This window comes from Leuresthes tenuis, unplaced genomic scaffold (genome assembly GCF_036924035.1).
Source record: "Leuresthes tenuis unplaced genomic scaffold, fLeuTen1.0.hap1 SCAF_11, whole genome shotgun sequence".
Taxonomy (NCBI): domain Eukaryota; kingdom Metazoa; phylum Chordata; class Actinopteri; order Atheriniformes; family Atherinopsidae; genus Leuresthes; species Leuresthes tenuis.
The window spans coordinates 24,413,894-24,429,908 of NW_027325365.1; the positions used below are offsets into that span (position 1 = coordinate 24,413,894).

The 16,015-nt window shown below is 40.0% G+C and overlaps 1 protein-coding gene across 2 annotated transcripts in view; it reads right to left on the reverse strand.

Annotated features, from left to right (window-relative positions):
• Positions 1 to 16,015, reverse strand: part of il1rapl2 (interleukin 1 receptor accessory protein-like 2) — a 421,604-nt gene that overhangs the window by 10,321 nt on the left and 395,268 nt on the right. For both annotated transcript variants that reach the window (XM_072396229.1, XM_072396230.1), the window contains exons 9-12: positions 14,201 to 14,346; positions 1,645 to 1,785; positions 1,341 to 1,401; positions 228 to 337 (exon numbers count right to left, since the gene is read on the reverse strand). In XM_072396229.1, the coding sequence (XP_072252330.1) occupies positions 228 to 337; positions 1,341 to 1,401; positions 1,645 to 1,785; positions 14,201 to 14,346 (458 nt within the window). The remainder of the gene's footprint in view (positions 1 to 227; positions 338 to 1,340; positions 1,402 to 1,644; positions 1,786 to 14,200; positions 14,347 to 16,015) is intronic.

Here is a 16,015-nt window from a genome sequence, read left to right on the forward strand (position 1 = left end):
GCATGATGTGCACCTGCCATCTGACATGGATAAATTCTCATGGCAGTAGGTGTGTTGATGAAGGTCCACATACATTTTTATTTATTCTGACGGATTGATGAATTCTGGGTACTGGGGATTAGAGCGACCTATAGAGAGGGAATACATTGCTTCTGCGTGTGTGTCTGTGTGTGTGTGTGCACATGGGAGGAGCAGAGGAAGAGGTTGATAAATGGAATGATACTCACTGCTGCTGGGTATTAAATCTCTGTCTGGTATGAACAGTTTGTATCCATAATGTTTCTCCAGGACGTCTGGCAGGATCTCCAGAGCAAAGGTTTCCTCATCGCTGCTCGTCCTGCTCAGAGAGCAAATAACACACGTGCTTTCAAGTTCCGTTTTGGACACAGAACAGTTAAATGAACTGTAATGATGTAATGATCTGTAAACAGCAGAGGGAATAAACGATGAACTGTTTGAAAAGGAATTAGGCTCAACACGACACGTTTCATTCATACTTCCACCTTTTTTAGAGTTTCAAAACTCTACATTACTCCACGGTAATGCACAATGCTGGAGTTGAAAATATAAACACGGAGACATGAATCAGGGTATTCTTTGCTTATTAAAGGCTAAGAAGAGATATATTTTGAGTTTTAAAAAACAAAAAACGTAGATATTAGTGAGCTGGATTCTCTGATGTTCCACAGCTTTGGGGTGAAACTGGCAAATGCTGCATCTGTGATTTTCCTCCAGCTGTTCTGGGACAACTCCAGTAAACTACCAGCAGATTATTGCAGTGTTCTTAGAGGTATAAAGTCACAGAGAGAGTGTTAGTATTCTAATATGATCCTGTTTACGCAGAATTATGAAATTAGCATAAATGTTCTCATCTCACTCCCAGAAAGAGGGATGGTTACTACTTTTTTTTCCCTCAAATTCCCATGCAAAGAAACCATGGGATTCGTTATAAAAATAAATCATCAGGACTTTAATATCTATCAGACAGGTTTGATATTCGCCCCACTTCTGTCACACACAGCAGCTCGTTCATGAACAAGTCTTGTGCAAAAGCTTTGACTCTTAAGATGTTCAGAGTTTTGTCCATTGGGCATCCCTCTGCAGCATAACAACAAGCAGCAAAGCACAAAGCCGGATTCACAGAGAACAGCCCACAGACGGGAACAAATTACCCTCCGAGTGCCTTTAAAAGTTCAGAGTGTGCAAAAGAGAAATGTAGCTGTTCCAAAAGCAGTGCTTTGTTTTTTCCCCCATCTTTTTTATGAATTTAAATGATAAATCAAATCAATTCGTGGCATGTGTGCATTTTTATTGAACTTTTAGTCAAAGAGAAACCTGACCTGCCCAAAGAGTCGAGGTCCACTTTAGTGTAGGACAGATAGGCGTCGTACTCTTTGTTATCTGTGGAGAAAATGGAAGACAAACAGGACATGGACACTGTAAGCACACATCAAAGAGACGCAGATGGGACAAAAACAGCTCAATTTGGATCCTTCTTTCTGAAACGAATGTGGAGCTCCCCAGAGCCATTAAATGTTTGATCTTCTACAGTTTATGTCTCATGTGGGAGCTCCAACAAACACCTTCCTGTCGCAGCGTCCGGAGCTTTCTTGGCATACAAAGAGAGCACTCTAAACTGCTTACCATCCTCAGTTTCATCGCTCCCAAAGTGCCTCCTGTAGCAGAGCATGATCTCCAGGTTGTAACACTTATAAAGAGCAGTTAGGACTCCCAGCAGCAGCAGTATGACCCCGAGACCACCTGCTAACTCCAGACGATACATATCTGTCAGAGAAGCAGCAAGGAGAGAGAGGATAAAGAAACTGATGAGATTTATTTCAGTTCATGCTCGGAAGGACATCAACAGATGGAGACGTAAAAACAAAGTCACACTTCTCCAGAACGTCAGTGTTTTTCTTTTGCTTGTGTTCATTTTACTGTGAGAGACAGAGAGAATATCTCAGTCTGATGCCAACATGAAGTGGAATGAGGCTCTGAATTATGAAAGGATGAAGAAAACTGATGTTGAAACTTATTACGTCATGGCTCACGCTGGCTTGAGGTGGAGAACCGGTTGTATTGTGATTAAACTGGTAAACATTTAACCCCTGACAGCCATACATGTTTTGGGGCTTTTTAGAGTGATAATACTGAGCAGCACATTGTGATTAAACAAGTAAATTCTTCTGCTAACAAAAGAAAAGGTAAGAAAAGAAAGGTAAGATTCTTGTTGCTGTTTTTGCTGTGGCATATCTATATTGGTTTTCAGATGCATGATGCGTGTTGGTCCTCCAAGCTAAAAGTCACCATCTTGTATGGCTTTACTAAATAAATTGTTGTCTTTTTTTTCTTACCCCAGACTGAGCCATTTATATCTATTACAGCTGCGGACCAACTCTCCTTCTAAACTGACTTCTATTTCCACCTTAACACACAAGTAGAAGAAGAATGTGAAGGAATCAGTGGCAGGGTTGCCAAGTCCACATATTGTCAGCATCTTTGGTGACTTTCTTTCCCAGCAGGTATCCCTGGTCTGCTGTTATGGTGCTTGTTGTCCCCTCTTTTCTGTCTGATGGCCTCCCTGCCTGAGTCTGGTTCTGACTGAGGCTTCTTCCTGTTGAAAGAGACTTTTTTCTTTCCAGCGTCACTGTGTGCATGCTGGGGGATCGAATCGAAGAGAAGTTTTGAATTTCTTAGTTTCCTTAGCTGGGAAACTTTTTTTAAAGTGACTCTGTAAGAATTACACTCATTTTAAATCTAATGAATTTTATTGGATTGGAATGTGATTGTATTAGAGTGATTAAGATGTGATTGTAATTGGCTTGTATCTTTGCAGTTCCTTAAGATGACATTGTTGTGATTTGACGCTGCAATGATAAATCCGGGTTTAACTCCCCGGCAGTAGCAGGTTTCATGCATGTTTTTGCCGACCTGTGTCATACATGTTAGATTTAATGATGAAATATTTCGTGCAAGAGGAATATGTGTGTAGCTCTGTATGTTACAGGGCTGCAGGTTAGGGACTTTGTTCAAATACACACAAACTCAGCTGTAGCACAAAGTGTGTTGTCTCAGAGAGGCAGATGAAATCACGTCAGCATGTCAGACACACACGTACATGATCTCAGACCGACTGTGTCTGTGTGTGCGCACAAATGAATGATAGTGCCTTCATAGGCAATATGAGTGTATGGGAGATTAATGGAACATGGCTGCTGAATGACACCATGGGAAATATGATCTATTGCTGTCTCCCTCTCAGTCACCTCCCATACACACACACACGCTCGCACACACAAATACACACCAAACTCATCTCATCCCTAACTTCTCCTGGAACCACTTCATTTCAAGACCGCAGTTTATTGATTTTCCAAGTCATGGCAAGAAATAGTATTTATGACCACACGCTGTTGTGGAGCTTGAACTTTTGTTGTGTGATGAGTAATATTAATTATTTTCATATAATATGACATAATGTACAAACACAATCTTGTCTTATTAATTTAGCAGCACAAATAAAATGAATATCACCAAAGTTTAATAAATCTCTCCTCCGGTTCCTGTCAGCAGTGATTTCCTGCAGTCTCCTGCGCCTTCCTTCCATGTTTTTCTATGTAATCCTTAACTCAAGACTCACCAGATTGCACCAGCGGTGCACCAGCAAAACTGTAAAGCTGCTGCCACCTTTTAGATGTTATGATATAAGAGAAGAGGAACGCTATGTCTAATCTAAAATGGATTATTCATTTATCGGAGTTCGTAAACATAACTTTTAAATGAGTGACAACATACAATGTTTAGTTTGTGCTTACACTGAATAATGAAATCCTTAATAAACTCATACTGGGCCTTATGCAACCCTCAGCGTTTCCTCCATCTGAGACAAGCTGTCTTAGCTTCTGTGTCCATAAGTTCCATCTTCATAAAAGCCTACTTTCTTCTGATTAACTTCTGGGAGCCTGCAGTGGGGCGGCCCCCTGTGCCTGTAACCTGTATTCTAATCCGTGGGCGTGAGGTTCAGAACCATCTCAAGCTTTTGTCTCACAGCAATTACTTCAATTTAAAAAAAATAAATTAAAAAAAATTTCATACCGTAAGTATTCGACGACAAGAGCTGGAAAACAACTGTAGTGGAGAAAAAAAGGATTATATATTAATTTCTAATCACTTACTAAACCCACCTCAGTGAATCACTGAGGTGCTCTTTTTGTACGGAGGCCTGTAACTGACCCTAACACTTTCCTCCAGCTGTTTCTTTTTAGCACCACTTAGTCCTCCAGCCTTTTGGTGCACATCCAAGATCCACTAATATTTTCATCTCTCACTTTTCAGTTTTATTGTGAATATATCACTGATTTACGAGATTGTTAAACCAATGCATTCTGTTTTTATTCACACTTTACACGGCATTCCGACCTTGTGGAACTGGGGCTGTGTTCTGTTAAACATTGTGGGTTTAACACCGGACATTCACAATGATGTAAAATATACTTTAAATCTTCCAAAAATCTTCCTAACATCTTGAACATGTGTAAACCCTGTGTTTAAATTATGGTTGCTGATTCTAAGTGTGCTCTTTTTCTTTTCCCATCAAACTTTATATGTGTTTGTTGCACTTATTACACTCTCCATCCCTCTTTTACATGGCAACATGAAATGAGTGATTAAACATGGGAATCAGGGTCTCTCTCCAGATGTGGTATAAATACTGGTTCTGTTTTTGCACCTACATCCCTTTTATTAACCACTACAGTTCATAAGCCAGCTGAAGTTACCACGTTCCACCAGCAGACGTCTCTCCAGCTCTACTTGCATCAGCCACACCACTCACACATGAACTCAGATATGACTTATAGTAGAAAGAGGTGGGTCGGGGGGTTGTCCAACGCAGGGGAGAGAAAAATAGCAAATCTGAAAAAACTAATTGCCAAATATTTGCTCTAAAGTAAAGAGAACTCATATTGCCTCCATTAGTGTGAGACACATTTAAAAAAACTCCCTCGCTTCCTCTCATCTCCTCCTGCCTCCATCAATCCTTACCTCCTCCTTCTGTCTTCCCTTACTCCCCCCAACCCCCCCCCCTCCGACTCTGTCACCTCTTCCTCTTTCATCTATTTTCCCCAGATAGTTTCCATTAGTAATGAGTCACTTGCCACCATCTCCTGATATCAGTGCACAGGAAAATGCACGCCGAATTTTTAAATTGATTTTTAAGTATGCTTTTCACTGATTAGGCACAAAAAGAGCCGGCAGTTGTAATGGAGCTGGTGTCTGCAAGTGAGGAGAGGAAAATGATAAAAGAAAGTTCAGCGAGATGAGAAAGTTTTCTCCCTGTCACCCTCCTCCTCTCTCATCCCAACTGAACAATGCACTGACACCTCACAGTCCTAACTGTTCTCCTCTCTGTCTTTTTTGTTTTTGATTTCATTCATCTGGCTTTATGAGGAGTGCATTTCACATTTGCTGCCAAAGCAATATGTCAGAGCAACATCTATTGTTGTGGAGCAAAAATAGCCTCAAATATTTTCTCCCAATGTACCATCTGTTACCTCCTCAGCCTTGCTGCAGAGTTACAGTTGCCATTTTATCCATCTGGAAACCAAGGACACGTGCCAACAGCTTTGAGTTGAAATAGTCCCGTGTCTCTTCTACCTTATCACATACTGTTGTTCTGTCAGACAGACTTCATTGTATGCTACACCATTAAAATTTTCCTCACCTCAACCAGGTAGTTTTGGTCCTTTAACCTGTTTTGTTGGCTAATCCTAACCAAATGTCCAATATGAAACTGAACGAAAAAACCCTGTTTGTTCTGGAGTTGAACTCAGGTCTTCAATTCCTTATATTCCATAAAAGCTATAAAAAGGCTCTGATGTTGAAAGAAAAATCACTCCTACATAAAAAATTTAGTCAAGGAACAATTATGTGAATATGTATGATGATTATGTATAAATGAACCGAAACCCTCTTTCAATATTGTTTTTACGAATGATAAAAAAAAAAAAATCATCTGGTCCTTACCATAAAACCCCATGAAAGATTACACTGTAGCTGGTAACAAATACCCCCAAATAATTGAACATAAGAAAGTGTGAGCATCTATATAAATTAAATGAATTTTGCTAGTCTGGAGCATTCAGGTGTGTGTTAACACAATGCCAAGGAGGAAAGACATCAGCAATGATCTTAGAGAAGCAACTGCTGCTGCTCATCAATCTGGAAAGGGTTATAAGGTCATTTCCAAACTATTTGGTGTCCATCATTCTACAGAGAGAAAGATTATTCACAACATTCAAGACAGCTGTCAATCTTCCCAGGAGTGCACGTCCCAGCAAGTTCAACTCAAGTTCAGACTGTGTAATGCTCAGAGAAAACTGCAAAACACCCAAGAGCTACATCTCAGACTCTACAGGCCTCAGTTAGCACGTTAAATGTTAAAGTTCATGATAAGTATGGCTTGTCTGGAAGGGCTGCAGGAGAAAGCCTCTTCTCTCTAAAAAGCACAGCTTAGGTTTGTAAAGCTGCATCTGAACAAACCACAAGACTTCTGGAACAATGTCCTTTGAATAGGTGAGACCAAAGAGAGGAGGTTTGGTCCTAATGCACAGCAGCACGTTTGGAGGAAACCAAACACAGCATATCAGCACAAACACCTCATACCAACTGTCAGGCACGGTGGTGGAGGGCTGATGATCTGGGCTTGTTCTGCAGCCACAGGACCTGGACACCTTGAGTCCACCATGAACTCCTCTGTATACCAAATTATTATAGAGTCACATGTGAGACCATCTGTCTAAAGCTTGGCTGAAACTGGGTCACCAACAGGACAATGATCCCAAACACAGCAGCAGATCTACAACAGAATGTCTGAAGAAGAAAAGAATCAAGGTGTTGCAATGGTCAACCTAATTGAAACATTGAAGTGAGCAGTACATAAATAATACCCACAAACCTTAATAAACTGAAGCAATGCTGTAAAGAAGAGTGGACCAAAATTCCTTGACAAAGATGTGAGCGACTGATAACATCACACAGAAATTGATAACGTCAAGTTATCGCTGGTACAGGTGGTTCTAAAAGTATTCACGGGGTGTACATAGTTAATCCCAGACTGCTTCAGCATTTTCGAGTTTTAATTAGATAAACAGCAACACAGATCATATGTTGTTCATCTGAGGTTAGATTTAGCTCATTTTAAGGCCTGCTAAGAACCTGATGTTTTTTTTAAATCTGGGTACATACACAAAGCCTTAGAATTGTGTTAAAGTGTATTATCACAAAAGTATTTCTCTAAAGCGTTGTCACATCTGCTCTACATTGTCATTCGTGTTTTCTCTAGATGGATTCCTCCTTGTCTTTATTATCAGGCCATAAAGTTTGCCAACTACAATCAATCCCAATCTGAGCAGAGGTTCTGAGCAGCGATGATAAGATGTTGTGCTTTTTAAAGCTAAATGAGGAGAGTAACTTTGCCTCTTTGTTAACGTCTGTCTCCTTTCCTCATACTAAACCAAACCTACAACAGACATATGATGCAAACCTTTTATAAACCTCTGAGTGACTTTGAAAAAACTATGTCCACGTCTTTGCAGAGTCACCACATGTCCTTCCTGTTAGTCATTTTCTTCCATTCCCTCTCCGGTCAGCTCTTTCACTCTGTCTGCTTTCTTCCGTTTTCTTTTCTAGTACTACTCTCGCCATGGTGGTTGAAGGCAGCTCTTTCTGCTCTGTCAGTTACGATAAGTACATGCTGTGCGTATTGTAGGTGCATGTGATTGTGTGAGTGCATGTGTGCAACCTAGATGCATCAACGCATTACTTTGGGTCAATGCAGAGTGAGAGCACATCCTAATTCAATCACACACACTCCGTACATGAAATCAAGCTTTGATAACGTGTGCTAACTTAGAATATCTTGTGCTTTGTTTAGGCTGTCGCATTGTGTTCAGGCACCCAAATGTGACCCTGTTAGCTTCAAAGCTAATAGTCAGTAAACCTGGTTGGTGAACTTTTTGACTCAAAGTGGAAGTTACTAATGACTTTGCTAGAATCTGTGGCTAACAGTCACTGACTATGGAGTGAGTTCACTGTATCATCAAAACTCTGTGGTGAGAAATTTAATCAGCAAGCCCTGTGAATGTTTATATGGCTAAATCCTTAGCCACTAGCATCTAATAAGCTGATTATGTCTGCGACTTTTGTGGTCTTTCAATAAGCTTTCACCCAGAGAGCAACATGCTGTGCTGGCTCTGTGAGCTGTCAGTCAACAGCCAGGGGAGAAATTTCCAGAGCTGATCAGTGTGTCAGTGAAGCTGCTGATTTCAGTACACACAGTTCAGCTGAACAACTCTTCATTAAGGATGTGCTCATTCAAACCCTGAACATCTCTGTATGTGCTTCCCCAGGAGATTGCAGCCTCGAATGCTTCTTTTGGATCCACAACAACTTTGGGGGCCGTGAGCAAATAAATATGTCAGCTTTATCAACCAACGATTAGGAGCTTATCAGGAGGCATGCTGTGATGGTGGATGTGTCTAATACATATGTTTTTAGCTGATAAATGCGTGGTTAACAGCAGGAAACTGTTTTTGTCCTCTTGTTTTACCTTTTTATGTCATTGTTTTCTTCCTCTTTTTAGATTTTCTTTGGTTTCACGTATTAAATTCGAAAGAAGGAAATGTGTGAGTGCACAGAACACATGGACAAGAAATAAGACATGTACACCCTGTGCATGTGCATTTAAAAAAATGCAATATACCTAGGCATGAAACATCTATTTTACACAAACTTCTGGCTTCCAGATACAGAAAATGGCAACTTAAATTGATGGAGACTGGGCTGGCAATGAATACACAAAAACTGTTGTTAAGTATGTAGAACAAGGAGAAACCAAAGCAATGGTAATCTGTCTTTCCTCTGATCTTTTTCATCTGTAGTGTCAGAAACTTGCCTTAAATGGTTTCTCGGCTTTTTCACCACCGGCTCCTTCAAGGTGTAGCTTATTCTGAATACTCTGCTTTAGTTCCTCTTCCCTTAAATTCTGTCTTGTTGATGTAAATCACATAACTGCAGGTGCGACACCAGATATGAAACTGGTATATTGAAAAATGCAGACATATACATGAGGGGTCAGGTCAGTCAAGCAAATCAATTCAACTAGGGCTGAAAGTTTAATTTATGCAGTACTGTGTAGAAAGTCTTCATCAACCCCTCATTTCTTTATATTTTTCTTCCAAGCAGCATGACTTTCTTGTAATTTTTGAAGTGGTCCTAAGCATTACCTCTCCAGACTTTCAGAAGGTCTTTCTGAAGTATTTCTTTGGACATTGATTGCTTTTTCACTTGTTTTCTATACCTGACCATTTTCAGGGGAATGAGTTTTTTGTTTGTCAAGCCACTTGACACTGACTTATGAATCATTCAAGCAGAAAAAAGGCCCAACTTAGCAAATAACCTATTTTAAATTGTATCTTTAGGCACTTTATTACGAGAAACCTGTCTCAAAGATTTTTTTAGTTGCATCTGTGAAAAATCCCAAAGATACTAAAGTCTGACAGACATCAAGTAGTATTTGTGCACCAACAAGGTGATTCCCAAAGAGCTATTAGCTGACAACTTGGCATGGTGTGCAGTGTGCCCTTAAAAAATGTGAGGAAACTCGACAAGTGGAGGACAAAAGAAGAAGTGTCAGGCCTAAAAAACTTTATAGAGCGGATAAACAATATCTGAAAGTGATTTCCTTATGAGAAAAAAATCCAACAAAGACCGGACACAGGACCTGAGAGATGGAATGTTCTTCAAGAATGCTGGAGATCTATTCCTGAAGACCGAAAGAAACTACAAGCAAGCTTGTCTGAGAGGTTAGGTCAGAATGTGCTGAAGTATAAAGGTGCTCATAACAGATCTTATTTTTCGAGGTTCATAAGACAACAATCAAGCTTTAAAGCAATGGTCCATTTTACATGGCCCTTCAAAATATGTTCGTAATGTATTCCATCCCTCCCGCACCGGACTTCAACACCGTCAATCTTATTTTCTCCCTGTTTCTCCATTCTCTATGGTGACGCCTAACAAGTACACGTCATTCCTTTTTTGGCCACTGGTAGATTTTGGCGCTGTTGCGCAGGCTTTTTCAGAGTACTGCACTAATCTCAAGGGAAAAAATACTTTTATGTCTTCAGATGGCTTTTTTTTTTAAAAAGATTTTATTCAAACATACATTGTAAATTTTTTTGAATGCATTGTGTTGTTAAATAAGATGAGTAATAGTAAATTAGACTCATTATTTGCAAAATAAGTTTTGCAATATGTAGGCCTTTTTATTAATTGATTAACAATGTGGAAGAAGTTGTGCAACTTTTAATTGTCAACACAAAATGTGCCAACCTGCCTGTTGGAATGCAAAATAAGTTCTGTAATAGGTGATTTATGGATAAACAATTCTAAGCCATGGTTTTATATGGCATTAAAATGTTCTTTATTGTTGTTCACTCTTGCCAAATAGACTTGTGTGAGTTCACAAATGTTGGAATAAAATATGATTTTTAAAAATGCTTACACAGGCTTTTATCTAACATTATAAATGATATTATTATTATTTTGTGATTTCAGCCATTTCTATTTAAGACTATGCTATATCATTTTATCATGATAGTAGCCTAACATAAATAATAACAATAGCCTACATTAAATGGGCTAAATATCAGCTAAGACAGATCTGCTGCATACAATAGGCATATTTACTGTAATTTACATGGAAAATATCCGGCCTCCGGCCCTCTCAAAGAGCCCAGCAGAGCAAACCGGCCCTCTTCAGAAAAGGTTTGGGAAGCACTGCTTTACAGGGTTAAAAATAAAAGAACCAGCAGGTGACAACTTGAATAAATAAGTTGGATAAGCGATACACTGAAAAATAAGCCTTCTTTCTTCACGCATATAATGAGCTAAATCCAGCTTATCTCCTGCTCATTTCCTTTCATTATGAAATGATCACAGATGAGGAGATGTAGATAAGGAAAAGCAGACCAGTCAAAGAGTTCTATTCTTGGGGATATGGATCAAACAAAAGGCTGCAAACCACTTCTGTACTGCATTGTATGTTCTGAGCCACGGATCAAACATCTCGCTGCGGATGACTGAGGAAAAAAGAAAAATCATCAGGAAGGTGTGAGAACTGCACACAAGAAAAAAGGGGAAATATGACATGCATGTAAATATATGCATGCACAGGACTCGCACCTGTAGATGGCTCACCCTCAACCCGTAATGTCTCCTGTGTGAGTGCTTTTTGTTCATATGGCCACCTTTATGCACATATATACCAAATATGATAGTATTGCCTCTTTGTTTAGTTTAAAACTTTGGGGTTAGGGTACTTTCACATGTACACACTCAGTTTTCTGGAGGTAATCACACTGTTAAGTAATGATAACCTCACAATTCTCCTCTGGACCCTCTCTGGAGGTGTGTGTGTCTATGATCCTGTGTGAGTGTGTGAGCTTGAATCTGTGTGTGACAGTCCCTGGGGTGCTAGTTAAGTATAGTAAGATAGATTTGACACCGAAGGCATTCAGGAGAAGTCAGATGGGGATAAAGGAAGACCTGTTTTTAGTCCTCCTCCTTCCTCTGTCTCATCTCCCCAACTCCTCTCATACCCTCCCACACCATTCCAATCTTTATCTCTCTGTCTGCATCTATCACCTCTACATTGTTCCCTAATTTCTTGCCTTGTTCCACCTCCCATCGTTCTTCGCCTGTTTATCTCTTTGCAGATTGTCTCCAATTCTCCCTGTCCCTGCTTTTTCGCACCGCATACATTTGTCTCATATAGCGGGCACTCATGCGGCTCTCTTTTCCTCTGAGATTTGAAGGTAACGGTGACAATTCATCTTCTCCTCCAGCGCTGCTATGCTGTTCTCTCTTTTTTCTCTGTCTCTGTAGGTTTCGTCCCCCTTTTCTGGATCCTGGCCTCTGACTCACAAAGACCCCACTTCTCTCAGATGGAGAGCATGGTACCGCAAATCTACTGCAAATGCTTTACAAAAGGAGTTGTGGCCTCATGCATATTCAAAGCTCTAACTATTAGCATTATTTTGTCTCCATCTGTGGCGCTCAGTAGTCTCTGCTGTGGTGTTTTCTTCACTGTGCTTTCTGGCGCTCGGCTGTCAATCAAACAGAGTCCAGCGCTGTGACTTCTTCCCTCTTGCATTGTCTGCAGATGAAGTCTGTGATTATGTAAGCAGCATTACTCTGCCTCACTCTGCCTCAGAGCAGCTACCCAAATGTTTAAAATGAAGCTTTGGAAAAGCTTTCATATCTCACACATTTCGTAAAAACACCACACGTTGGGCCTCAATTATCTTGGAAGCTATTCACACCCACATACATTTACTGTTTCAGGCCATGAAAGCAGCACAGAGAGTTGGATATCCCAGGTAACCAGAGCAGACGTGGTTTTGTATTTGCAAAGATAGCGAGACATAAGAAATGAAGCTCTACTTTTCAGAATTCAGAATATTTCTCAGAACTAATCAGTGGCCAGGTTAAAATTGCTGTTTTTGATGAGCAATTGCAAGATGTGAATAAGTAAAAGTGAATGGAAACAGTGAAAACAAAAATGACATTCTCCACTGATGCACAAAACAGTATTTTGCGCTCCTTTGAGGTGGCTTTTGAATCCTCCGAAAAAGACCTGATGCACACTGGAGAGAAGTCTGAAATGACATAACAGCTCTATCCGGTCTGAGCCGGCAAACATATACCTTCTCTGATACATTATCTCAGATATTCCATGTATGAAAGTGGTTTCTGAAGAGGACCTGTCTCTTTTTCCCTTTTTCACCTATTTTCCCTTTTGTGGTTATCCACTGCAGTTGTTGTTTTTTCCCCCTCCTCTTTTTTGTTTATCCAGGAAAGAAAACTCCTTCTATTGAATTCCAACCATAAGCAATGTAGCCAAAAAAGCCAGCCTTTGGGGTCACTACACAGCTTATTTAATCAGCTCCATAAAGATTTGTTTTGCTTGTAAACAGAAAACCAGGCTACTGGCTGCCTTTGCCATTAAAATAACCTCCTCATGCCAAACAAAGAGTCACCACCTGAAAGTGCCGCAGTGATTAATATGTTTCAGCTGTCGACGAGTTACTTAACTTCAACTGATGCAGTGAGTAGCTTCTCATTCCTTAAACAACCATGTCAGAGACACATCCTGTGGTTGTGGAACTGATCCTACACTTGTTACATTACTCTGTTTCAAAAGAGTTCAATTGTTGGGCTGAATCAAGCAAACTAAGCCACTAAGGAGATTGTTGAAACTACTCGAAGTGAGTTAGGAACTGTCCAAGGCATTATTACAAGATGAAAAGATAACTATCATGAAATCAAAATCTATTAATCCAGAAGGGAAGTTCTACTGTTCCAGTAGGTCATTTTGAATTTTTATTGGCAATTAACTCAATGAATTATTTCTCATAAGCAGTCTCTGCTTGCGGCACATGCTGCTGGCAGCGATGTCCTCCTGTACCTTCCATGCATTATACCATCCTGTATCATGTTCAAAGAAGAAATATGTTTGGAAAATCCCTTAAAGGTTTGGTGAGATCAGATTGAAGAAAATAAACTGTGAATGTTAAATTTCCACACTTTGGGAGACTCACTTGCTGTCTTGCAAGAGTCAGATAAGAAAACCAATATCTCTCTGGTGCTACATACTTGACACACTGACACTAGAATTTCCTCAGAGTGTTATCAATCTATTACCCAACTTTCAGGAGGCGAATAAATCCAGTCTATCAGCAATGAAATATCTAGTTTGACTCGTCATTGACTCGTTGAGTTTCTGTTTCTTTTGGATGAGCGACTTTAATTCCTGCAGGTAACTTATTCATATCAAAGCAGTTATTGGATTTTTGATTTTGAATTAGTCAAGTAAAGCCTTTATTCTATTTAATCATTCACTGGTTTTTTTTTTTTTTTTACAACGCTAACACTGTATAAAGAAGTACCATGAGAAATATTCACATGTTAACTTTGATCTTTCCAAAAGGAATTTGATCCCCACTGTGTAGATGTTGGATTCTTTCACAACAAACATCCATGCAGATTAAATAAGTACACTGATAATAAGACTATAATGAGATGCCAGTTTTTTTTAGCACAAATAAATGAGAGCTAATAAATAAAAAAAAGCTGAATCTACCTTTCTTCTGCAGGATAGCACTCCCGCTGCGCTTCCCTATGTGGTTTTCCACGTAACAGGTGTAGTTGGCCAGATCTGCCTCCTCAACCGCATCGAACGTTAAGGACAGCTGCACCTCCTTCTCCCCTAAATGCTCCCTCAAGATCCTGGACACACAAAGGGACACAGAAGAAGGTCACACAGAGAAGGGACACCTTTTTTAGATTATATTTAAAACATTTAAAGAGAACAAGAGGAAGATTTCGCCTCTCCCAGAGAGAGAAGTAAACATGTCTGAGAGATATTAGCTCTGCGTCTCACTGACTACTCCATTACAGCATAAGAGTTTAGCTTGGTGGAGCGCAGTATATAGGACAGGTTTAATACAGTGATAGAGAGAGCAGAGGCATGTGCAGAAACTGCAGGCGGCAGACGGAAAAAGCCCCTGTCCGTATGGCGAGGTCGCGCCTCCTCTTCCTAACCTGGGATTAGGAGGAGGAGGAGGTGGACATGCACGGGGGTGTGCTGATGTCTGGGTCACAATGTGCACATTCAAAGGTCATTTTCAGCTATAACCACCGAAATGTGAGCTCAGACTAACGTGCTGAGATGGCAGATTCGACAGAGTATTCAGCACAGATGGCATAACAGTAGCAGAGCAGATTTTACTACTCTGTGTCACTGTAAGTGGCCATGATAGAAATGTAATGGATAGTTATGTAAATCAGTCTCATTCACGCTTCTTATTAATCTGGCTTTATATTTAAACCTATCAAGCAGAGGGCTGCCGTCGCTTTTATTCCATTTGTTGTCACAGCTATCTAAAGAACTGCTGCCATGTCCAGCTAAGACCTATGGCCAAAATGGCAAGTGACAAATTTTGTCATTTGAATCTAATATTAACTCCATAGGTTTGTTGATATTTCAATGTATCGGATTGAAACCGCCATTATGCCTAGTGCATTTGTCTTTGTGTGAGTGAGCTCTAAAACTGTTTATATCTGCGATTCCGGTGCACAGCAGGAATAACACTAGAAGAAGTCATACAGGATGTACATCATTCATACAACAATAAGCCATAACATTATGATCACCTTGATTATTGGGGTAATTGGTCTGCAAAAATGTTTAGGTAGGTGTCAAAGTAAAGTTCGTGTGACTCCCGGGATGCAGGTTTTCCCAGAAGAACATTGCACTGGATCAGGAAGAAGTGTTGCTTACTTTACTTGTCAGTGGTTTTAATGTTACGGCTGATTGGACTACATCAACATCACTAAACTGTTCCAACTTTTCTGTTTTACTCTTAAACAATATTTAACACTTCTGTAACATCCTTTTTTTACACCAAAAGTAGTATGTTTAAACAGTTTTTATAATGTCTAAGAGAAGCTGATTAAAGCCCTTTCCCTGTGCCGGCAGTTGTACGTTCACTCTCAGTACTCAGGCTAGAAGTGACCAGTCCAGTATACTACTACCTCTACTACCAGGGAACCAATCTGTAACTATGACAACATGAAGGAATGACATCACACTGTATTTCACACGTTGTTTCTGAGCAACTCTGAGATATTTAGACCAGTATATAGTTTAAGCACGACTGTGGATGTCAGCTCTCAGGCCTTAGAGTGAGCTACTAACTGTCTACAGATGATTCTTGTATCTTTTTATCTGCAAGTTGTTGCTGTCTGTTTCAGAGCCTCCATATATAACACAGCAATATTAGGATACTAACATGATTCAGCCCTTACTTTTAAAAAGGTGCTGCCATGTAAAAAGCCTTTTCTGTTCATCTTAACCTGAATAGGTTCATATTCAGAGTGAGAAACAAGTAAATTA